This window comes from Hydra vulgaris, chromosome 14 (genome assembly GCF_038396675.1).
Source record: "Hydra vulgaris chromosome 14, alternate assembly HydraT2T_AEP".
NCBI classification, from domain to species: domain Eukaryota; kingdom Metazoa; phylum Cnidaria; class Hydrozoa; order Anthoathecata; family Hydridae; genus Hydra; species Hydra vulgaris.
Genome location: NC_088933.1, coordinates 26,133,638 through 26,160,132, shown reverse-complemented (window position 1 = coordinate 26,160,132; position 26,495 = coordinate 26,133,638). Strand labels below are relative to the sequence as shown.

General features: G+C 28.6%; 1 protein-coding gene across 2 annotated transcripts in view; it reads left to right on the top strand.

Moving 5' to 3' along the window:
• The window catches only part of LOC100207295 (GRIP1-associated protein 1), a 66,705-nt gene extending 40,981 nt beyond the window's left edge, over positions 1-25,724 (top strand). For both annotated transcript variants that reach the window (XM_065818377.1, XM_065818376.1), the window contains exons 19-30: positions 231-368; positions 523-564; positions 780-893; positions 979-1,089; positions 4,820-4,951; positions 12,728-12,827; positions 13,227-13,299; positions 17,296-17,356; positions 17,430-17,543; positions 24,829-24,922; positions 25,008-25,165; positions 25,238-25,724. In XM_065818377.1, the coding sequence (XP_065674449.1) occupies positions 231-368; positions 523-564; positions 780-893; positions 979-1,089; positions 4,820-4,951; positions 12,728-12,827; positions 13,227-13,299; positions 17,296-17,356; positions 17,430-17,543; positions 24,829-24,922; positions 25,008-25,165; positions 25,238-25,291 (1,191 nt within the window). In that variant the 3' untranslated portion in view covers positions 25,292-25,724. The remainder of the gene's footprint in view (positions 1-230; positions 369-522; positions 565-779; positions 894-978; positions 1,090-4,819; positions 4,952-12,727; positions 12,828-13,226; positions 13,300-17,295; positions 17,357-17,429; positions 17,544-24,828; positions 24,923-25,007; positions 25,166-25,237) is intronic.
• Positions 25,725-26,495: the final 771 nt, after the last annotated feature.

Below are 26,495 nucleotides of genomic sequence, written 5' to 3'. Positions count from 1 at the left end.
CTTCCTCTGCCTTTGGAAGGTGTAGTAAAAACAAAAAGAGCAAAAAAAGCTTAGTATATACATATGTATGTTTGTGTATATATTTTTATATATGATAATAAGTTTTTTATTAATGTTTCTTTAATTATTTTAATTTATAATATAGTTGTTAATGTAAACTGGTCATGCTGATTTATCATCAAGTTGAATATGTAAATTATTAATTTTAGTAATGTTTGAAATTTTTTTAGTTAGCTGAAAAAAGAAAAAATTTGCTTGATGCCAGTTCTAAAGAGCTTCATAGTGAAGCTGAAGCTCATCGTTTAAAGCTTGAAGAAACAAAGAATAAGCTAGGAGATGATATCAGAATGTTGGTTGAAAAAAATAATGTATAACTTTCTAAAGTTTTAATATTTTTTCATATAAATAGTTTTTATTAATCAATGCAAAGCAATTTTATTACATTTTAGAATACAATTTTTATTTGAAAACATTGTAACATATTTTATGGTGTTTTAATTTAAATTCATTTTAATTTCTTAGGCAGAGGTTATTGAATTAAAGAGTCAAATAATTAATCACAAGGTTTATTTTTTTTTTTAATAATTATTATTTTAATAATAATTTTTATTTTTAATTTTTTAATTACTTCTTAGTTTGTTAGGATAGAAATTGTTATGGTTAGTTTTAATCCGAGTTTAGGGCTGAAGCTAGCTGAGCTAGTGAGTTTAGGCTGAAGCTAGTCTTGAATGGTAGTTTGCTTTCTTTAATTTTTAAATATACGAAACAAATTTTTTCAGAAAGTTAAGAAAGAATTAGAAGAATTAAAATCATATTCAAAAGCACTAGAAGACCAATCAAAAACCTTACAAGAGAAATTAGATATCCTACAAAACCATTTTACAGATAGTGAGGTTTGTGACATTTTTAACTTATTTCTGTACTGATTACATTATATTAAAATCATAACTGTAAAAATGTGTATGTGTTCTTTATAAGGAAAACAATAAAAGAAATGAAGAGAAACATACCAGTGAGATTAATGCAGTGAAAGAGAGCTTTAAAAAAAGTACTGAAGATTTGATTTCAAAATATTGCTTGGAAAAAGAAGTAATAATTAAAAAATTTTGTTTCAGATTTGCTGTTATTGTGTTGCTATTTATTGTATTATTATGGCATTGTGAATTAGAGTTGGCATTTGACAATGCTGACCTAAAGTGTCTGAAGTTAGCAATTTGTTGCTGACCTCGTTTCTATTGTTATGGTGAAACTTTTGTGTTAAGAATTTTCGACCTGATGCCAACTTTTACAATTTTTGACCTTATTTTTTCTAATTACTATTAATTATTTCTTATTATTTGTTATATTATTGCATTATATTGTAGTTTGATGTATTAGTAGCTATAGTGTATAATCTATTATTTGCTATTATAATTTGTATTATTATCTATTATTTGTTATTATAATTTGTAATATTATCTATTATTTGTTATTATTATTTTTTGTATTATTCTTAATTAAATACAATATTTGATTGATTGCATCATATCTAATGATTTATTTCATTAAAATGCAATCTTTATTTATTATGAATGTTGTTTGCAGACATTGTTTTAACTTTAATTTTTACTTTGATTCTCATGAGGATAATAAATATTAATAAATTTTTGAGTAAAATTTTAATTCATGAGGATAATAAATGTTAATAAATAAAGGTACAGGTATGAGGAGCTTGTAAACTTTCGATATTCCTAAATAGAATCAGGAATTTATCAGAACCTTAAAGGAATTCCAAACTCCCAACACAATTGTGTGTTAATATTATATATACTGTTGAAAAAAAAGGTTTGATCCAAGTTTTTTTTGATTAAAAATAAATAATGAATGCATACTGAAAAAAACAAACTTTGTTGTTTTAGCCAAAGCTTGCCTTCTCCATTTTACTTAAAAACTTGGAGTCTTTAAATTATACGTCAAAATCTACAGACTTTGGCAATTCCTTTGAAGGGTGTTTATTTCATAAAAGTTTTAGTATTTGACATCACGGTAAACTTTTGACTAATGAAAAATGTAATTAAACAAAGCTGCGTTTTTCTACTTTAATTCAAAAAGTACATTGTAGTATTTTTTTAACATACAGCAAAACAAATTTATTTGTATTATTTTTCCAAACATCGCAAAAATAAGTTTGTAAAAAGGAAAAATATTTTTATTTTATAGGAGCAACTTATTTTTTTCAGATATCTTAATAATTTTTAGATTTATATATGTTACTTATATTTCTTTTGTTTTTAAATTAAAACAAATATTAAAGCTTTACTTACTAATCTTATGATTTTCATGCGAGTATTTTACATTTTATAGAACGTTATATATACGGTCTCTCGTTTTTATGCAAGAGAGCGCAATATTATATATTCTGAATCTTACTTATTTTCATTTAAACAATGGGAACTATTTTTTAACTTCTCTGGTCATTTTTACGCTGTGACATTTTTTGTTTTCCCGTCAAAAAAAAGTATTTATTAACAATTACTTTCATTAACTGACAGTATTAATTAGATATATTTGATGAACTGTTAAATTTTTTTATAATAAAAAAGTTTAGATTATGCTGATTTAATTTAAATTGCTAAATTTTCTAAATTGGATTTCAATAAAAGGGAAATATTGTTATATTTTGCATTTGATTTTTGATAGCAAAATTTTTAAAATGTTAGCAACTCCATACCAATTAGAACCTGTTAAGGTTATGAAAAAAAAGTACAAGAATTCACTAAACAATACAGCTGACAGTAGTATCAGATATGAAAATTCGTGAAAGGATATGTGCAATCCTGGTTTTGCATTACAAGTACAACCAATAACAGCACAAGTCGCCATTATAAATATTGATTATAAGTTTACTGTTCGATATTTTATAACCATCAAATTAAAAACATGAAGTACATATATTTTTGCCCGTTTTATACAATTAACATTTAACAAAAATACGAACAAATTATTATTAATTAGCGCAATAATTAACACATTAATTCATCCCCTCAGTATTATCTTGTTCTATCTACAAATGTATTAAATAAAATGTTTATTTAATATATAAAATAAACACAAAAATATATATAAATTATGTTATTTTTATGTTTACTGTACATATTTGATAGAACATTTTATTTATTATATTTGTAGATAGAAAGAGATAATACGGAGGGGAAGAATTAAAGACAATAATTCAAGATAGATGGTAATTTAAATTGTCAAAATGTCATAACGCACGTTAAAAAACATGTTATATATGGTGTTTCCCAATTTATGTGTCGTATTTGGCATTTGTCTTTTAACATGGAAAGTTAAAAAACCAGCAAAATTGACAAATACAAGTTTTCAAGCAATTTTCTTCCAATTCCCATTTATTCAAAGAAAAGTTACAATTAAGCTTTTATTTCTCTCATCTTAAAAAAAAACGAGTGGTGCAAAAAAAAAAAAACATTCTATACAACTCTTATTCATTCAAAGTTTAATCACGTGAAATTTTTCTTTCTCTTTTGTTCTACTCTTTTATAAAAAGAGTGCACAATGAAATAAAAACTTTTCTTTCTTAACATAGAATTAAACATAGAGATAAAATTAAATTAGAAATAAATCAACAATGAGCAAAGCAAGTAACATTCCAATCTGAGAATATTTTTGATGAAAATGATCAACATAAACAACAACAATAATCAAATAAACAACACAATATCGCATAATTTTAGGGGTTTTTTATTTATTGCTTAGTCGTTCTAAATAATAAGTAAATTTAGTTCAAGTTAATATTTCATTATTTACAGTTGCATTATAATAAAAAAAAAGATGTTTAATGTTGAACTTTTTATTTATTTATTTATTTAAAATCATTTGTTTAAAATATATTTCGACAAGATTATTCAATGTTTTTTCGTTTGACTTCATGCAAAACAAATTCAGACAAAATATTGTCTAACCAAATAAAAATGCTGTTACTAATTTTATTTGGGTAATTAATATAACATTTTTTTATCAGAATCTTAAATGAGATAATAAATATGCTTCATTTATTAACATTAAATATAGCACAATAACAGTTTATAGCAACGAACCAGCATAAAATATTTAAGGTTTTTAATATCTTTTTAAATGTTCAAAGTAGAAAATAAATAATGAAAAAATTTATGAATAAAAATAATGCAAATTTTTCCAGAGTTTCATTTGTCAAAAGTCTACCGTGACGCCAAATACTAAAACTTTTATGAATTAAACACGCTTCAAAGGAATAGCCGAAGTCTGTAGATTGCGACTTATAATATAAAGACTACGAGATTTTAATTAAAATGGAGAAGGCAAGCTTCGGCTAAAACAACAAGATAAGTTTTCTTGGTATACATTCATTATTTATATTTAATCAAAAAAACTCGGTTTAAACCTTTTTTTTTCAACATTATTTTTAATATGAACACAACATGTGTTGGGAGTATGGGATCCCTTTAAAATTTGTATTTTTGATTTTAAAATTTGTAAATTTTGGATAGTCCTGATCTCCAAAACAGGTTGTTGCCAGGAAGGGCATCTAGTTGTGAAAATTGTTTTAACCTTACCATAATGTCATATTTAGATATAAAAACAGCATTTTGAAATTTTAGCCATGCCAATGTGGAATTATAGGCCGTAAACTATTAAATATATGTGCTTGTGTGGTATGTGTGTGTATCTGTGTGTGTGTGTGCGTGTGTGTGTGTGTGTGTGTGTGTGTGTGTGTGTGTGTGTGTGTGTGTGTGTGCGTGTGTGTGTGTAATAAATATAAGTAATACAATTTTTGTGTCAGAGTTTAGAACATTCATTGCAATCAATAACCATAGAAAAAAATGGTTTGCACTTACAAGTGGAGAAGTTAAAAGAAAGTCTCAAAGACAAAGATGTAGAATATCGAATTCTCAACAAAAAAAATGAACAAATGGTAATTATTGCTTTGCATTTCTCAAAATTTTAAATTTATGAGAAAGTTTTTTTCTCATTAAAAATTAACTTTTCAGTTTTACAAATAAATATTACTTGTTTAAAATATATGTAAACTACATCTCACAACACATCAAAAACTACCACTGCAAAATTTATCAGCAGTAAAATATATATAATATATAATAGAGGATTATGTTTTATCATTCAGTATTATTTATATGCTCTTTAACCACTTGTAAATTTAAATTCTTATTTATTTATGTAATTTGCATCTGACATTGACTCATTTTTAAAAGTCTTTTCTTACAGGACTTGGTAATAAAAAGTTATGATGTTGTGGTGAGAGTGAGGGATCAAATACGGGCAAAAATTGCGTGATATAATTTGACCCATTAATAAAAACATTCATAAACAAAGCATTATATATGGGTTATTCCATATGAAATCACCTAGTTTTTCAAAAGTGCCCTAAGGTACCACCTCAAATTTGCTTCAAATTTTGACCACCCACAGCTTTTATGAAAAAAATTACAAACCTCAAAATTTCAGCTTGATTGACCAAACTGTTCAAAAATTGTAATTGGATTAATATCGACCAAAATTGGAAAGTATCTGGAGCTTACAGTAGATTTTTACGATCTTTAACAGATCATATATTTTTAGATAAAATAGAAGATCATCTGAAATTCTTAAGGGTAATAGTTTTTCACCCAAATTATCTATTTTTGTAGGTGTTTCTGACTGATTTTAAACAGTTTTTGAGTTCCTGTACCTCAAAGTTGCTAAATAATGCAATATTAGACTTTAATGTGCTACAGTTCAATACCAACCGACAAGTTGTGCCAATTTTTTGTTACTTTCGCTTACTTTAAGTAACCACTTGTGGAAAAAAGTTAAAAGTTATTTTAGCACTTTCAGCAGCCTGTTTAAATATCACTTTTTTAAAAAAATATGATAAATTACATTCACTTTTTAAGCATAGAAAGTAGCGTAGACAGTTAAAATAAATTATGAAATTTTTTACTGGCAAGGTTCTATATATAGACAATCACCAAAAAATATTTAAAGGCCTATACTCTATCTTATGACATAATTGTAGCTTTATGACTTAGGTGTTTATTTTTAATTTTACATGTATTAGATGTTTAACCCTCGATTTTAATATTTTTAGATTAGTAAAAAATGTTAGAGAAATGTTGTGTCGGAAGAGTTTTAAATAAAGATTGTGATAAAATGTCATATTGTAGAATGGTAGGAAGAATAAGACTAAAAGATACTCATGTTGAAGTTTTTATTCAAAGGATAGGATACACTTTCGAACCAAACAAGTAGATATGTTTTCACCATGAAAAAGCCTATATTTCTAGATATGAAGCGCTTCAAAAATATTGTTGTGATCTATTTAAAGTCCACAAAAAAATATTATCAAGGGATTGTGTAAAGTCAACATATCAATAGCAAATCTACTTAAGATCAAACCTGGTCAAAAAGTTTGTGTTGTGATGCTAACTTATTTTAACCTAAAGAAACAATATGAAGAGATGAGCACAGTCCCAGGCACAAGAAGCTGTTACAGTTTTGTACCAGGTGGAGAAAAATTATTTTTACAGAGAATTTCTAGCAATACTATGATACCCATTTGCTAAATAATATTAACTTGACAAAAAAAGATCCTTCAAACTTTCAACTTGGAAAAAACATTGCTTGCTTTTATGATGATGAATAGTAAATAGGGCTTGTGCTTAAGTTTTCTAATGAAAACCAAGATGTTAATGTAAAATTCATGCTTTGAAACAAATTAAATTTAAAATGGACTAATGATGCACGATCAAGTCAGTGTTGGGTTCCATTTGACAAAGTAATATGTCAAATAAGTGCTCCATCCATTAAGGGTAGAAGTGCTCGTGACTACAAACTTGCTAATAATGATTATGACAGTATTATGAGTTATGTAAATCTGAGATAAAGAAATTTTAAAAGGATTTTTATTTTTTTGAAATGTAATATAACTTGTGCTATTAGGTATCCTTTTAAACTAAAAAAGCATTAAAAAAGCATTTAGATAGAGTATAGGTCTTTAAATTTTAGAAGTAAATAGAAAGAAGATTACCTACAACATTAACAAACACATGCTTATGCACATATACTTCACATCCTGAATTAAAACTTTACTTTTCTCTTTTTCAATTTATTTTGTTTTTCTTCTATAATTATTCCTTATATTATATCTTATAATTAAATTCACTGTATATGACACAAAATCAGCCATGCTATACATACAGTTTGTTCAACTGACTAGAGGCTACCTGCTAACTGTTTTAGAAAACAAATAATTCTACTCCATTCCGGATACTCCTGGTTACATTACAGTCACATGACATTTGCACAGTTAATTTTGTCACTTGTACAAAATACTAAGCATACTTTTGTACCGCATACATTTACCTATTAGGCTACAAAACTCCATATGATTTTAGATTATTAGTTGTAAAATATATATACAAGTTTATGTTGCTATATTGATATAATTCTTTTTAAATTTTCTAGATTATTGAGTTGTAATAGTTTGTTATTTTTAAGATTCATGTTATTGGACTTCTAATATTCACGTCTAGCTTACGTTATACTAATTTAAATGACTTTCAACTATTTTTTGTACTGATTACTCATACTATCAAGACAGGCTGCTACAATAGACGCATACACTGCATTGACTATTACATACACAGCTATAAAAATTGTACACTACTATAAAATTATACAGCTATAAAAATATACACTGCATTGACTATTACATACACAGCTATAAAAATTCAAAACAGTTCACAACTCTCACTAACCCATGTTATACTGCAACAAAGCACTGCACTTATCGACACTCATGTCAAAAAAGTTACTTACAATTGTATGCAATTAGTACTGAGCCCCATTAAGTGTCCTCTGGTCCCAGTGTCAATTCAGAAATATGTGGCAATCGTCCTGATGGGATACTCTGAGAATAGTCCTATTGGGATAACACAATGGGATACCTTGAAAAAGACCCTGGTGTAGACACAGAGTGGAACTTCTTTTGGGATACCAGTCTCGGGCGAATGTTGAAGGTCTTCTTGTGTTCAAACTGTACTATAAGGCTGTACTCGAGACCCCCATGACACACTTATATCGATAATGTATGTGTATCACCCTAATAATACAGACCACATGATAACTACTTATAAAACCAATAATTCTGCTCCATCACTGATACTGTCTATACATCTCACTTACGATTGACCCTACGACAATTTAGTAAAACAGCAGTTAATGGCTCTTACTTATCTCGACTATTGTTTATTTTTACAACATTTTACTTATCAGTTTTTTAGTATTTTTTTACTTTGAGGCTCTTTGTTTTCCACTGGGCATCTGTCCTTTTGTACTTTTATCTCACTCTGCTAAACTCTTTCTAACTTATTATTCATCTCTAAGGTGTTTGATCCTTGGTGCAGCTTCACTAGAATGCATTACATTTACATTAAAAAAACTTTTTTGGTGATTGTCTGTATATAGAACCTTGCCAGTAAAAAGTTTTATAATTTATTTTAACTGTCTACACTACTTTCTATGCCTACAGAGTCAATGTAATATATATATATTTTTTTAAAAGTGATATTTAAACAGGCTGCTGCAAGTGCTAAAATAACTTTTAACACATAATTTTAAATTTTTTCCACAAGTGATTACTCTAAGTACACGAAAGTAACAAAAAATTGGCACAGCTTGTCTGTTGGTATTGAACTGTAGCACATTAAAGTTTCCAAAATTTTTTCTAATTGGATTATTTAGCAACTTTGAGGTACAAGAACTCAAAAATTGTTTAAATTCAATCAAAAAAGAACTGTTTAAATTCAATCAAAAACACCTACAAAAATAAATAGTTTGGGTAAAAAACTATTACCCTTAAAAATTTCAGGTGATCATCTAGTTTATTTAAAAAGTTATGATCTGTTAAAAACGGAAAAAATCTACTGTAAGCTCAAGATACTCAAGTTTTTCCAATTTGGTCAATATTAATTCAATTATAACTTTTGAATGATTGGTTAATCAAGCTGAAATTTTGAGGTTTGTAATTTTTTCATTAATACTGTGGGTGGTCAAAATTTGAAGCAAATTTAAGGTGGTACCCTGGGGACCATTAGGTGATTTGATATGAAATGACACACTCACACACACACACACACACACACACACACACACACACACACACACACACACACACACATATGTATATTAGGGTGTTTTGTCACATTTTGGAATGAGGTTAAAAAAGTAAAACAAAAAAATTTATTTTTTTAATTATTTATTATCAATTAATTATTATTATGTGGTGGATTGTGGATGTTTAATGTTAAATAAACAATAATATAGTACTGTACTACTATGTAATCACACTAGGCCATAATAGATCAACCATTTTCATCATTCAACAGTCATCTTCATCAGGGTAGACTTTGACGCAACTGGAAATTCCTTCCGGTGAAGATCAACCAATCGAAGAAAAAACTGCTCTTAGTTTTCATCTTTTGTAACGCTTTTGTTGAAGGATGTTATAAGTGCTATGCCTCGTTCCGCGCAATTCTTGCTGACCTTCATTTGACGAACCTTGTGCTTCATTTCAAGGTATGTTGAATCCATTTCCCACTCTGAAGATACTTTCATTAAATTCTATGCCATTCTTCAAAATTAGATCGAAAAGTTCTGCGATGCGTTGTGTAACAAAGGAAGACAATGTACTGTGACAATTGAATGTGGCAGCATCAAGTCTTTTGAGAGATTTCTGTTTTGGCTGTTGTTTCAGGTTGTTTGCTATGTCTCTCTTGGTGTTGTTGTCAACACGGGAATCAAAAAAAGCCAATCCTATTAGATGTTCAGAAAAATACCACAGATGGCGATGAAAAGCTTTTGCTGCATTAATTGCAATTGTACGATTTGCATATTCTTGAATTCGTTGAAGAAGCTTGGCATCATTGAATGGTGCTCGTTCAGCTAAGAGAGCTTTCCAAAACTGTCTGTATATAAATGATACAAAAAGATTTATGTCTGTTATTCCTTTCTTATCCTTTGCAGTAATAACAAATTGATCCTGAAACAAACATATCTTCATACAATATATAGCTTTTGCCATCCAATGTGCATTGTGTGTTGCACCTGGTGCCCGCAAACTTTACATTCAACTCCGATGTTGCAGTTGATCCTCCAAGAAAAATAAGGCACAAATTCAAGAGTTCTAAGTAATCATCCCTGGGTTGTTGACCTTTAATTGCTTCACCATAATACACTACCATTTCTTCACGGAGTTTGAGAAAAAAATCACAGTTATACAATTCTTCATTCCTTATAGTGAACACCTCCTTGTTGATTGCTGGCCATTGCTTCTGGAAACGGGTAAAAATTCCAACTTCAGGTTCTCCACTGCTTCCAAATGCAGTCATGAAAATGGTGGAAAACATGACTTCAAAGACATGGTGTCTGCATGCTATCCATGTAAGATTACAGTCAAGATTCTGCTCTATTATTGTGCAGGCACCAATGTTAAACCCAGTGTTAAATGAAGTAGTGTCAAAAACCAGTCCCTGAACAAGTTCTTCCAATTTCCAATTTTTAAGAGCCTTCATGCAAGCATCAGCCTGTTGCCCACCTGTGCCTCGATCAATCTTTGGAACGCCCAGCAATTTTTTCACCCCACCACCAGTCACAAGGATGGCAATTCTATCCATTTTTTTTTACCACCAGTGATATCAGGTAAGAGCTTTCCATCCAAATGCAGAAGAAGTGGATCATCAGGAGAGAAATCAACCTTGTCAGCTGTAGTCAGCGCTTCACGAACAGATCGCCTTTCTCTGCGGGTTGTGCTGTATGACAATGATAAATCTTTTAGAGAGTGACCAAGAGCCTGAGCAACTGTTCCAACCACGAAGAGTGCATGGTGATCAGAAATATTAACACGATCAAGAGACGATACAACATTATTTGTTAGAACTTTCATCTTCTTTTTCATTGAACCACTTGTGCTCAGTGTGCTGGAAGCGGAAGGAGTCTGATATTCATCATCATCCGAGGAACTTGAGCTACTTTCACTCACAATGTCAACTGCTGATGAAGAAGAAATAAGTTCTGTTTTTTCCATCAGCTCCGCTTTACTGCTTTGACGCCTCAATTCCATTTTAGTTTCTTGGACTCGTTTCCGTGCCTCCCTAGCTGTTAAATTCTGATCAATTCCTGCCATGCTACAAAATAATCGATCTTCTTGCTGCTGATGTAAAAATGCTTTATCTTCATCGTTTTTCATAACTTCTGATGCACTTTTGGTTGATATATCAAAAAGTTCTTCAAGCTCAGCATGGAAAAGTCCTTCTTTTATTTGACAGCTGTCCAATTTTGATCGTCTGTGTTTTTTCAGAAACAGATATTCGTCATAAAGTTTTTTCAACTTTTTTTCTGCATTGTCAATTCTTTGAGTTGGAATTCTTCCTCTCTCCCATATAACATAAAATAAAAATAACAAGTTTGCAAAATTTGAGAGAATCACAAAATTTTACCAATGGTTAATTCTTATAAAATATGGCAACCCCTAAAATTGCTTCTTTCAGTCTAATTTTTGGTACACATGATCCTAGGTGATAAAGGAACTTATTATATATTATCATCTTTTTCCCCTTTATTCTTTAGAATCTTTAACACTCATGATTTTTTTCTTTATTTTTGGAATACCAGAATCTAAATAATTCACTAAATGCAAACCATGCAGACCATTTTAGAGGTTTCATTGCTAATCTTTAGAGGTTTTTTGTTGCTAATTCTTTAGAGGTTTTATTGCTAATGCAATTCTTATTATGATATTATTATTATTTCAACTAGAATTTTATTTAAGTATAATGGCGGCAAGGACTCCGGGACTCCAGGACTCTGGGCTTAAAAACAATAAGTTTCAAGTCTTTAAATCTCATGAATTTTTTTCTTGTCGCAGATCATAAGTCAATAAACATGTTTAGAGCTTCTGGACACTACAGACTTGGAAAAAGTAGAGATATAAAGCTGGAGTCCTTTTGGGACGCCGCATCCCTGATTTATATATATATTTGCATATTTATATATATAAATATAATTGATTTTTTGACGAGATTAAAAAAATAACTACATAATTTTTACTACTAAAAGTTCCATGCGTTTAGCAATCATCAGGTAAAAAATACATTGTTTTTTTCGTTAAAAAATATACTCAATAAACATCATGGCGTTCAAAAACAATTATAAAACTATAACTATTTTATTTTTATTATTTTATTGGAACAAAACTCAGTTTAGGTTTTATTTTTTCGCTTTTTAAACTAGACATGGACTTTAATTAAAATTCAGCAAACTAAACATTAAAGTAAAAAATATATATATTTTTTAACTTATTCTTTCTATAATTATCTCTCCCTATTAAAATAAAAAAAAGCTAATCCTCAGAGCAAGACAATTTTGGATTTCTGTTTTTTGTGCAAATTTAGAACCCCTATAAAATTCATTACAAAAATAAACTCTTTTTTTTTTTAATTTTAGTAAGAATGAGAGAAAAACACGATTTATTTATAAAAATATGTTAACTGCATTTTGGCTTTAGCTGCCAAAATGCAACTAATATAACCTATAGCCGCAAAAAATTTCTTTATTATTAATTTCTATATATTAAGAATTATAATTTATTGTTATTTAGTTTGCATAATTTTATGATATTTATTTTGTCATATAGATAAAAGAGTTAAAAAAGAATTTAGTAACAGAGCGTAAAAAGGCAGAACAAGCTCAGAACAAATTACAAGATTTTATACAGGACATTAAAGTTAAAAACAGTATGTTTACTTTGAGATTATTTAAAACATTTTATTTCTTTTTTTTTATGTTACTTAAAATATAGGTTACATTTTTAAGTTATTTAGAAGTGATGTTCTTTTTAGTGTTTATTAACTTTTTTTGTTTAGTTTTGATTATTGCAGTTATGTAGTAGTTGTTTTGAGTATTTGTTTCTATGTTAAAATTAAGTTGCCAACTGCTAGTTTCAACAGTTTTAAATGGTAATTAATCAAGTTAATGTAAGTCATAAAGTTTTAAGCTGCTAGTTACTTTAAATTAAAATTAGTTGGAACTAAATAAGAAACTGCTAATAAGGAAAATGTTATTTTTTTAAGAACTTGAATATTTTAACTAAGGTAAATTTAAACAAAGAATGTAATTACATAAATTATTTATAGCATATGATGAAATTTTTAATCCGGAGTCACTTCAAGTCAAAGCTATGTCTATGCATAGACGTCAGGATAGTGGGTAAGTTTAAGTTATAAGTAATTATAACTATATAAATATTAATAAAGAAATATAACTCTAAAAATACTTTTTTATTTTCACTTTTTTTATTATCAATAGTTTTTGACATTTTTTTTAACAATATATTGTATACAGTAATGCTAGGAGTATATTCTATATATGTGTGTGTGTGTATGTACATATATATATATATATATATATATATATATATATATATATATATATATATATATATATATATACATATATACATCGGTGTTTGTATATACTTATAGATACATATATACATATGTGTGTGTATATACTTATATACATGTGTATATATGTATATATATATGTGTGTGTGTGTGTGTGTTTATATATATATACATATGTATATATACATATATGTGTGTATATACACATACAAGTATCTTAGCCTTGCAAAAAATATCATTCATGATGTCAAACTTGAAACTTGAGCTGCGAGGGTTTTAGTGCATACATCATTGAATGAGGGTTTAGGTTTGGGCAGGTATTATCTAGATATGAAGACCTTTTGTTATAATAACGGGTGATGCGGAAGTTATCGGACAAAATAAAAACGTCAATAACTTATTTATAAATAAAAAAACAAACTACTATTTAATTTTTTTTAAATAAAGCATTTATCTTTTAATAAAAATATATTATTTTTTTATATGAAAAAACACCACCATCTGCAATTGATCTCAATTTTGCTCTGACGCCTTTCATATGCGACTGTAAAAAGTTTAAATCAATTTCTTGTAGTTTTAGTTTAATGCGATCAATCAAAACTTGCTCTGTTGAAGCTTGCCAATCTCCCTCGTAAACCTTTTGTGCCAAATGTCCCCAAAAATTTTCAATTTGTCGTGCTTGAGGCACATTTGGGGGATTGGATTTTTTATCAACGTAATAGACATATTGGTCCATCCAATTTAGAGAATCTTTAGAATAATGAGAACTTGCTAAATATGGCCAAAATAAATAGTTAAAGTCTCCATGATACTTGTGAATAAATGGAAGAAGTCGTTTTTCTAAACATTCATTAATATAGATTGATGAATTGATCGCTATAGCCTTGGAAGTGCGAAACAATGGCTCGGTCAGATATGGCTACAGTCAGATATGGCTATCCACATTAATAATTTCTTTTCCTATAAAGCAAACACTTTCTGGGCATGTCTTTTTGTTGTTTGTGTAGTATCCAGAATTTCTAGGCATGTTGTCCCCTGCAAAACAAAAGTATTTTTCATCATCAATGACTAGAAGCGATTTTGTGTTATAGAGTTGGTTAGCTAGTTTATTGCTTCTTTTCTTTGCCTTTATTTGTTGTTCTATAGTGTATTTTGGAGTCTTTTCACGTTTTCTATATTTAATATTCATTTTTTTTAACTGACGACCAATTGTCGATTGATTTACACGGAATTTAATACCTATTTTTCTCTGAATGACCCCTTTTCGATTGTTGACAAGTCTCATTAATTCGGCTTTCTTTTCTCTAGTCCAGGATGTCGGACTACCAGGGTGCTTTCTATCAGAAAACGATTGAACAGTTTTAAGTCTTTTTAGGTTATCATATATTGTACTTCGAGCAAATCCTTCCTTTTCAAAATGATTTACGATTTTTTTTTAATATATATTAGGTTTATTTACAAAAAACATTTTTAGTCGCTTTCAAAAAGATTCTCGTTCAGCTGCATTTAACCTCATTTTAAATAATTGTGTTTCAAATAATAAAGTTTATATTTTATAGAACGTTTATGCCTACGCATAAAACCGCAAAAACTAATTATTATGCTCAAATAATGAAATTAGGATTTGTCCGATAACTACTTCCGCATCACCCGTTAATAATAATTATTATTATTTTAATGCAAAGTAAGTTTTTTTTTTTTTTTTTATTTGTTTTTTTTTATATAAAAAAATATTTTGGATTCAAGGTGACATTTTAAAACTCTAAGATATTAAGACAAAGCTGATCTAAATATGCAATGATAATAATGTATATTTAATATTCAATTTTATACAGTAAATTAAAAAAAAAAATATAAATATTTATGTATACAATAAAACTATGTGGCAAATTTCTATTGTTTGTTTTTTGGTTTTGAAATTGTGTTTTCTTAACCTGTTTTGTCAGGTTACAAATTGAAATAGGTCTTGATCCACAAAAGCAAAAGGGTCATTTCATGTCGAATATAACTGTATGATAAAATAACCTTCAAATAAAATATAGAAACAAAAAATAAAATCCACAAAAATGGAGGGGGTTGTAAAAATTACCCCATCCCTTTGACCGTGTGACTGTCCTAGGTACAAAAAAAATTAGAATACATGTATAAATTTGTTATTGACCTCAAAAAGACTTCTTAATTAACTTTTCATTATATAAAATTAAGATATATGTAATCAGCATTTAAATATCCTTTACATAAATAGCTGTATTTAGAAAAAACGACAAATAAAATAATATATTATGCGTTAAAAGTGATGTTTGATACCTATATTTTAAGTGATATCACCATTTTGACCCAAAATATATTTTGACCCTTTGTTATTTAATTTACATATAATAACATATGTAGTTAAGGTGGTTTGATAAGAAAATTTTAATAATTCATTTTGTTCATAAAATTTTGCTATTTAATGACAAAAAAGTTGCAAAAAATGCTGAGTCATCATAAATACGAAAGCTAAAACCTAAATATTTCAAGAATTGTAAGGAGTCGGAGGTTTCATTTTTCAGGTTTTCATAAACTTTATAACATATATGTTATAGATCTAGCATATATAGCATATATGATCTAATTATAAAAAATTATGAAAAATCAAAACATGGGGTAACATAATTTCGGTTTTTCTGCTGATTTGACATGGATTGACCCAAGACCTGTGATCAAGACAAATTTTTTAAAGTATGTGTGTATTTGAAAAAGTTCTTGAAAAGTATTAAATACTGAGCATTCCTTCTGAAATATTCCTGAACTGTTAGAATAACCTAGTTATTATAGTAAATTTATTAACTAATGTTGTTAGTAAATAACTGTAGTTATTATAGTAAATTTTGTGTAAGTTTCAAAGCACAGGTGAATTGAACCTACATTTTAGACCATGTTGTTGGTGAATATAGTAATAATATCTGTATTTGAAGAGCAATTACATAATTTGAATGTCAGAAGGTTATTTTCATCCGACAAATGCACTTTGCTACATTGTAAATCAATATATTACTCTAAATCTAAGAAATTTTTTATTAAAGTAATATAAAGTTTATTGCTTTAATTTATAAAGAAAATATATTTACATTTAAAAATATATTTAAAAGTTTAATTTTGTTATGGTATTAATTTTTATTATTTTTGATATTTAATTTATTTATATTTTAAATAGATTTAAATATTTTATGTTTTGTCATGGTTTAGGGGTCGTCCATAAAGGATCTCATTCAGAATTTAAATACTAGCCAGAAGTATAAGTTTATTGGCTCCCTTCTCCTGATATTTTCTTGAACATAAGGCGCTATAATACTCTAAAAGTCTCTGCGCACGAAAGCCAACATTCTCCTAATTCTTGCCATTAGTTAAACTTAGCGTGCCTCCTTTATGGATGATCCCTTATCATAATAAAGAAATCATGTTATATTTTTATTATTAATTTATTAAAAAGTTTTTTTTGATTACAGGAAAATTTTGTTTGTTAAGATATATTATGATTCAGATATTTATTTACACAAATTTTTATATTACACAACTCTTTTTTTTAATTAACTATTTTTAATTATTCCCCTCAACCCCCCCCCCCCTCCTTTACTCTCTCTCCAAGGCCAAGAGGGCCACTACAGTTAACGAGGCTACTTTTGTAGTTACAGCCCTCTCTCAACTCTATAACTCTGAAACACAAACCTCGATGAACAAGGCCGCTGAGTGGAGAAACAAGTTGACTTAATATATGACTGAAGTAATATAATACATTATTTGTTCATAAAATATTTAGAAGTTTGTCGGTAGTTTCATCGAGTGGAGGAGTTGATAATGAAGACTTTACTAGCCCTAAGGTTATTTTTAATTTTAACCATAGATCTCTTAAATATTTTTGCTGTTTTTCAAATTTTAATTTTTTTTTTTTAGTCAAACAGCCCTATGGGTAGTTCAGTGAACATTGCAAATCTAAGTGATGAGACAGTTGATTTAATTACAAAAGTGGCTGACCTTCAGCAAGAAAAATGGGTGCTGGAAGAGAAAGTAAGAAAATTGTTTGTAAAGAATTTGCCAAGTTTTTTATATTAAAAACTTGTTACTACTGGTTTTTTTTTTTTATATAGAAAGTTACTTACCAGTTAAGGTTGTTATTGGTAACAGTATGAATAATCTTTTAAAGATGTTTTAAAAAGTCAATTTTCAAAAGTTATATTCTGTTAAATGCAGTTAAAAGAAATAATTATACATCAAAATAACAAAAAATCTGTTATAAACTATATAGAAATTTTTTTTTTTATCAAGTTTTAACTTTTTTTAAATCTATATGCTGCAATATGTAGCTTTACAAATAAAATAATGACAGCTTTTTAAAGAAAAAAAGATAAATTCATCAGGAAATTTCTACTGTAAATATCCAATACATTCAATGAGCAAGCCATTTTTTTGTTTTTGTATTTTTCTAAAGGTATGAATATATTTTTTTTTTTTTTGTAATTCACCTCCCCAAGGCCAAGAAGGCCACTACAGATGAGGAGGCTACTTGTGGTTATATCCCTCTCCCAACTCTTCGAAACACGAACCTTGACAAACATGGCCACTGCGCGGAGAAACAAGTTGAGCGTGGTGCTACCAGGGATGTGATGGGAATCAAACTCGGAACCTCTCGCTTATGAAGCGAGCGTTCTACCACTACACCACTATCGCAATACACGTGGCAGGCTAGACAAAATTAAAAAATTTGAAAAATATAACTATAATTAAACTTTATTTAAAAAGGATTTTTTTATTTTTTGAAAAGTTTAAAAATTGAATAACTCTGGCAAAACTTTTAGTTTTGTCAGTGTTGTTCAATTGCCAACATAGATCAATAACAGTTGATAGTATGTTATTCAAAGTGCCAATAAAGTGCCTAACAAAGGCAAAAATCATTAGGATTGTCACAACTTTGTGCTCTCTATATTTACACTAATCGAAAAGAGAAGTTATAACGTTTACTATTGAAAGAGTACGCAAACATCTGAAAAATGGATTAAAGTTCAATAATGAATAGATTCTATGATAAGTTTGTTAAATTTCTGAAAGCGTTCTTGAACAATCAAATCTACAAAGATGAGACAAAAAGTTTTATTGGCATTAATCTAGTTGATATAATTGCAATATAATATCATTACAAATATTATGAAAATGTTAGCTTTGTATTTTGCACCAAACGTTGAGGAACTGCCCCCAAAATCTGACGGGGTTTATACTTGTGAAAAAAAAATTTCCCAAAATATATTGACCTTTGAGGTACACCACATACAATTTTTCAGGTTTAGACATTGTGCTTTGAAACAAATGGTTTCAGTTCTGTTAAATAATCTTTAAACCAGCAGAGTTTGGTATCACAATCACCATAACTATTAAACTTGTTGATTAGTATTCTGTAACTCAAAGTGTCTAATGCTTTACTTAAGTCAAGAGATACTACTTCAACCACATTACCTTCATTGACTTTTTGTATCTACAAATAGAGTTGCAGCTACTTTTGTTTATCGTTTGTGTCAAAAACCAAATTGATTTTCATTTATCATGTTGTTTTCTTCTAGATAATTAGACAGCTGGTTGTCTACAACTTTTTCGATGGTTTTTGATATAGTTGGTATTACAGATATAGGTACGAAATTTTGAATGTCAATGTGGGACTTTGATTTGTACACTGGAAGAAATCTTAAACATTTTCAATCGGTTGGATAAGTTGATATCTCCAAAGACGTGTTTATTATTTAAGCAAGTGGTTCAGACAAAACGTTAGCTGCCTCTTTCAGTATTGATAGTGATATACTGTCTAGGCTGATAAACTTTTTTGTTTTTAACCTATGGGACATTCCATGTCAAGTGGAACCACCCATCTGACATCACCGACTCGGATTTCGATGAAAATTGGGTCACATGTTGGGCATATGGACAGAAGAAAAACATGTAAATTTTTTTGACTTAGGTCAATTATTTTCTGAGATATGACCTTTCAAAGTTTTGACCTTTTCACTTGACCTTGGTTATTTAAAACGTCATAACTTTTTTGCTATTATACTTAGGAAGTTGATTTTGGTGGCAAACAGAAGCTCTTGCATAGGCGAACAACTTTGTGTCTATACAAAAAAGTGATAAGTTCAATAAAAAAAAAGTTATTGGTCATTTGGTCATTTGACCTTTGACCCTGGTCGATGGCAAAGGTCAAAAGTCATAATTTTTTTTTTACAGATTGCTTTTTTTATTGTGGATGTCCCATGAAAAAATCTTTTTGGGATTCCCATAAACAGCTTTGGGAATAATATTAAAGTATAAGTAGGTTCTAAAACTTTAATATTTAAATACCTTAAAATTATACAGTATTTTAAGGTAATTTATTGAGTGTAGGCCCTAGGTTATATAATAGCTACCATATACCAATATATTATGATTTGGTGATACTTGGCCCATATATATATATATATATATATATATATATATATATATATATATATATATATATATATATATATATATATATATATATATATATATATATATATATATATATATATATATATATATAGTTGAAAAGTAACAAAAATGCTTTATTTAGTAGTTTTAGCTACATGGCAGTACAGTACTGAATGCAGTATAATATTTACACCATTACCATTGAATACATATTTGCTAATAATAAATTAAAAAAGCTATAATAGTTAACGATGATGCAAGTTAAGTGCTTTGGTTGCTCCTTCAGACTCTTTAGAAGTAATGAAGTATGACCAACCAGTTGTAGTTTTGGGTTTGACTGCTAGCAAAAGGTCATTCAAATTAACGGTAAAAATATCTGGAGGATCTCTGAAGGAGAAAAGTTGACTTGGACCACGAGGGTGAAGAAAGTTAATGGTTACTTCTCTTTTTTCGGGATTGCTTTCCAACACACAACCTATCCACCAATGTTTATCATACTCTACAACCATGTAACCAGTAATTGAACTGAAGTTGAGCTGGCTAACACTCTGTGACGTAGTTTTTTCAATTCTAGACGCAGAACTGGAACTATAATCTTGTACTTGAAGTTCATTCGTGGATAATGGTTTAAAGCAATGAAGTTTTTGGGTACCTGAATCGTTTTAGCATTCGAAAATCTTTCCTTTATTATTGTGGATTTAATTTGCCAATCATTTGCAGTGAGGTATTCAAAGGAAATGCCATGGATATTTTCTTTAGCAAAAGTATTTAATTGATAGGTGGTCATTATTTAGTCATGGTATGGACGTTGTAAGCTTGCTTTTGCCGCTTCACGTTTAAAAGTTCCTCCAACTCCATCACAAGGGCCCTTACCATGAGTTGTGGCAAAGAAATGCCATTCGGCTGAAATACCATAATCCTCTTTGTGATAGCACAGATTTATGAAGTTCTTGCAGTTTTTGTATTGTGCTGCACAGTTATCACTAAAATATGTTATTTTTAATACCTCAAATTTCACTTTTAAAAAATTAATTAGTTTACGTTGAAAAAGATGAACTGCAATTGTGTCATGAGTATTACATTCCAAAAGCAGCACATAACTTCCATGACATAAATTTCCTTCATATTTATAATAAAAAACAAAAGGATGTAAAGTTGCTTGATTATTTGTCCAATGATATCCCTGTGCTGCATCTTGTATAATAAATGCATAATTTTCTGAAAAATCACCGATAACCAGAAATTCTCCATCTGATAAATTGTTTTTCTTCCAGTCTAAATATTTTGCCTGCTCTTGAGCAATAAAATCATGCCTAGTAAGTGTTTTCAAACTCCCTAAAAATCTTTCAATAAATTCATCAGTTGACTGTATAAAGGTTTGAAGCTGGGACCTATTTGTTGTAGTCCACTGTTTATACTCAATTTCTTCAACTCCTTTAATTTCAAAGCATTGCAACAGCCGTTCCTTTAGCATAGCAACTCCAGGGCAATTTTTACACTCACCTAGAGGACATGCTGGCAAGGAAGGATTGCATTTCATTTTTGCCAAAGCATGTTTGTAGTTCTTAATAGGGGTTTCTAGTTCATCTTCTAGTTGTAAATCATCCATATGTGATCCGATTATCATGAGTTTAACATTTTGATGAATGGTACATACACACACAGTGAGTACCACTTGCTCCTGCAAAAACAAATTCTTTTGGACGTAGCTCTGCAATCTTCGAAAACCCAATTCTGATATTTGGATACTTTTCTGAAAATAGTTGATAAAGTTCCTTCAAATTACTTAAAACTAATCTTTTCTGAATATGTTTCCTTTCCCCATTTTCCATAACAGATAGAAAATCTTTTTTTCCAGGCATTATACGGCTAACAGTGTCAGAGTAATAAAACTCTTTTACCATATCTTTCACATGTACAGAAAGTGATTTCCCTTTTTTTGGGTTAGGGGTTGATAAAACACCTTTGGTTATTAAAAATTCTTTTGCTTGAGATACAAGTCGATGCAAACAATTAAATTCTTTCATCACTTTTCGATTACTCCATTGAGCAACAAATATTGTCAAAATCATGATCTTTTCACTCTTACTTTGTGTTGATTTATACTTATCCTGAAGCACTTTAACAATGTCATCAGCACATGTGTTGGAAACTTTTTTTTTAGTTGCTTCGTATTCATCATCCTCTAAAGTATCAATAGCATCTGAATTAGTAGATAAAAGGTCTAATTTCTTTTTTACAAGTTTTTTAAGCTTTTTCTTTTTCTCTGGAATATAACTTCTAACAGCTTGTAACTTGCGTTTATCCAAGGGTGGCTCACCCAATAACGACAAGGATTTATTAAAAATAGAAATTTCTTCTTCCTGGCACTGATAATTTTCATCTTCCTTGTCACTACAAATATCTTGAGATCTGGAACTACCTTGAGAATCTGACTCTGTTTTACAATTTGCAGAATTTTTATCATCACATAATCCTATTTTGGAAGGTAAGCCAGTGATCCTCTTTCGACAAGTATCACATAATTTTGCTCCAGCCATAAGTTTTGAGGGGTACATAGCTACTTGTCGACTAGTAGTTACCCTCAAGGTTTTATATTGTTTTTTCTTATGGTGTTGGAAAGGATCATAATAGTAGTGTTGTCTCTTCTTTAACTCTTTTAATTGTGCTTGAAATGCCATTTTTAATCTAAATTTAATTTGAAAGTTGCTAAAAACTAATTTCTAAGTTGTCTTTTGATGACTAATTCAATGGAAATGAATTGATTATTTTAATATAAATATATATAGCTTTAAGCCTCATATAATTTAATACTGACTTAGTATGTATTTATAGTACTAGTAATTAAATTACAACCTAGAAAAAAAATGAAAAAAAAGGAAATAGTTAATAATATATATTTACAATAGGCTATTTACAGAAAATGACCTCAAAATACCGCATTTGTAAGGCCGATAAATGTTAAATTTTTAGAACCTACTTATACTTTAATATTATTCCCAAAGCTGTTTATGGGAATCCCAAAAAGATTTTTTCATGGGACATCCACAATAAAAAAAGCAATCTGTAAAAAAATAATTATGACTTTTGACCTTTGCCATCGACCAGGGTCAAAGGTCAAATGACCAAATGACCAATAACTTTTTTTTTATTGAACTTATCACTTTTTTGTATAGACACAAAGTTGTTCGCCTATGCAAGAGCTTCTGTTTGCCACCAAAATCAACTTCCTAAGTATAATAGCAAAAAAGTTATGACGTTTTAAATAACCAAGGTCAAGTGAAAAGGTCAAAACTTTGAAAGGTCATATCTCAGAAAATAATTGACCTAAGTCAAAAAAATTTACATGTTTTTCTTCTGTCCATATGCCCAACATGTGACCCAATTTTCATCGAAATCCGAGTCGGTGATGTTGAATTTGACCAAAAAGTGGTTCCACTTGACGTGGAATGCCCCCTATGCAATTCTTTTTCTATTTGATCAACTGTTACAGGTTTGAATATAAAAGTTTTGTAAGTATGAGTTGGTTCTAGATGTGATAAAGCCCATACACAGTCTTTTAGAAGAAAAGCACTTTTCTTTATAAGAGACATCGAGTTACTGAAAAACACTGAGCTATCACAAAAAAACAGCATGAAGATCAAAGATGAGTTGATAATAAAGATTCAGTTTTGAAAGAAAAGTATTTTTAAATGTTATGAAAAAATTAAAATCTTGAGAAAAAAATTTCTCTGATTACATTTAACTGCGCCTATGGTTGTATCAGGCAATATATGTACACAATTTGCATGAAATCAAAAATTAGAAAAGTTATCTCTAACATAATCCACTATGCTAAAATTGGCTCCAATTATAAAAGACTTAAAAGAAGTGGTTGTATTGCCAGAAAAATGAATGAAAAAATATGAGATGTGCCGCAAATCACTATTACTTTTTTGGATTTTGGTTGTTTGCTGCGATGTTAATGGCTTTGTGAAATGTTTAAATTTAAACTATAATCTAACTGAATAAATGCTATTTCGTAAATACTCCAAAATTAGTTTGAATTTAGTCTACCTTTACAATGGGAACTATTTGTGGTTAGTCATGTAGTTCACATGAAATCATGTAGTTCAATTACATATGCTGTAAACTGAGAAAATCTGTGGTGATCTTAAAATTATCTCCTCTTAGGAATGTACTCCTAAGAATGCTACTAGGGTACACTAAGCACTGATACTTTTTTATGTATTTTCATTATTTCTGTGTTTGACCGAGTTTTGAAAGGGAAGGGAAGAGAAGATTGGGAACCCTTAAAATACAATGTTATACATTGGTTTTTAGGCAACAAAAAAGTTCATAACAGGATTTCATGTAATAGGGCAAAGATATCAGAACCATTAGAATAAAGCTATACCTGCGAATTATTGTTGGTTACTAAGTAGGAATACTTCACGGAGACCTATATCCAATCTTGACTTGACAAGAGAAAAGCCAATCACGAAGCTACCGCATGGTTCTCTTTACATCAAGTATTCATCCATCAATGTAGAATTTTTACTATATCACTGACATAAGCATTTAAAATACACCTATAACAATGTTAACATACATAAAAGTTTTTATATTTTCCCTGATTAAACCTAATTTTAACCACATACCTTTCTTTACCTTCTTATAAAAATAGCTATTAATATTTAATTAATTGCACTAATATAATTTTATTACTTTACTGTTATCACTTTTTGACAATTTCATTGTAATCATTTATTTTTTCATATTACTAATCAATAAATAATGTTCAATAAATTATGTTTAATAAATTTAACTTTTTAAAGAAATCCTAACTAAAGCTAAATTGTTTAATACATTTATGACATATTAGGTACGGCATTTAGAAGAAAGTGGGTCTGTTATGGCCGAAGATCTCATGCAGAAATCATTAATAATCCAAGCTTACGTTGCAGAACATAGTGGAGGTATTGTTTAGTTGTTGTCAGAAATTTACATATTTTATATAATATGTATATATATAAAATGTAAACTTTATTATTCGTATTTAAGAATTACTTCCCGACCGTATTCCTAAAACGCAAACTCTCAAAGAAAAAATGTTTGACAAGTTAAAATTCAACAATGCTGAAGATTTGATGAAAGAAAAAACGATGAAAATGCAACAGATGCTAGAAGAAACTCTTGCGAAAAATGCGCAACTACAAAAAGTATACCTTTTCTTTCTTTATTGTGTATTTTGTATTTACTTTGATTGTAAAAGTTATTATTAATACTTTAAGGATTTATCATATCTTACTTCACTTCACTCAAAAAAACGAGACGAAACTTTGTAGCACCCATTTCGGAGGATAAAAATGCAACAAACCTATAAAATTATTCTGCTAATGAACCTCTTCTAAAATAAAGTTACCAATATAGGTTAGTGTATATTCGTATAATGTATATTCGTAAAACAAACCGTAACATTGGCGCTTTATGATGACTCGATATACCTTTTGGTCTGTATATAAAAGAATATATGGAATTTTAATATTTTAATTTATTTTTATTACTTTTATGAACTATAGGGTAATTTATATTGCTATTATTTAAGATAAACACTATATAGAAAAAAATGTGATAAATATCCTATCGAATAGTTATATGTATTTGTATATTTTATAAGTTTTCTTGTTATCTGTAAAATAGCTTATTTTTTACTTTTTTTTTTAAATGTTTGTAAATAAATCTGAATTTTATGCTTAACTACTGAAGAATAACTAAAGATAATTTTTTTTTAAATAAAAAAAATCACAATTTAAGTTTTATTAAAATAAATTTTGATAATAATTAATAATAAATATAAATGTAAGGTGCAAGGTACGAAAAGGTCCAAATATACGGAGTTAACGTGAAATAAATTATCTCTTTGAAGAAGTTGCCACTAAGTTTCAAACACAGCACAAGTTAAACAAACACAAAGTGCATAAACACAAGTTACACAAAAACAAATTTGAGGTTTTGATAATTTTTTATTCGACTTTGCTTAGTTCGCGTCAGGTTGATATTTAAAAAAAAAAATTATCTTTCTCAATACACAAGTTTTCTTATAAGTACGTTCTTTTTTAAGATCATTATTTTTAGATTATACACACCTTATCGTATCTTATGCCTGGTATTTCTTTAAGAAAGATATTTCATAATTTATTCTTTACAATTATTCACTTATATACGTATAAATAGTTTGTTTTTATAAATTTCTTTTTTTTTTTAATTAACGGGTGGATTTTTTGAAAATAACCTCGTGTTGCTTAAAATTTTACTTAAATTTTGCTTAAAATTCTTTTTTTCAAGTGATACACTACCGGTTAGTAATTATAAAAGTTTTGTTTATATGTTCAATTAAAGATTGAAGTTAGTAATGGTTGGCAACTGTTGGCAATTACAATTGCCAACAGTTGCTTCGCTATAAAAAATCTTACTAATTATGCGCGCTAATTGTAAAATCTTTTTATCTAAAATTTCATTGGAAAAAAAATGCAATTGATTACTATTAAG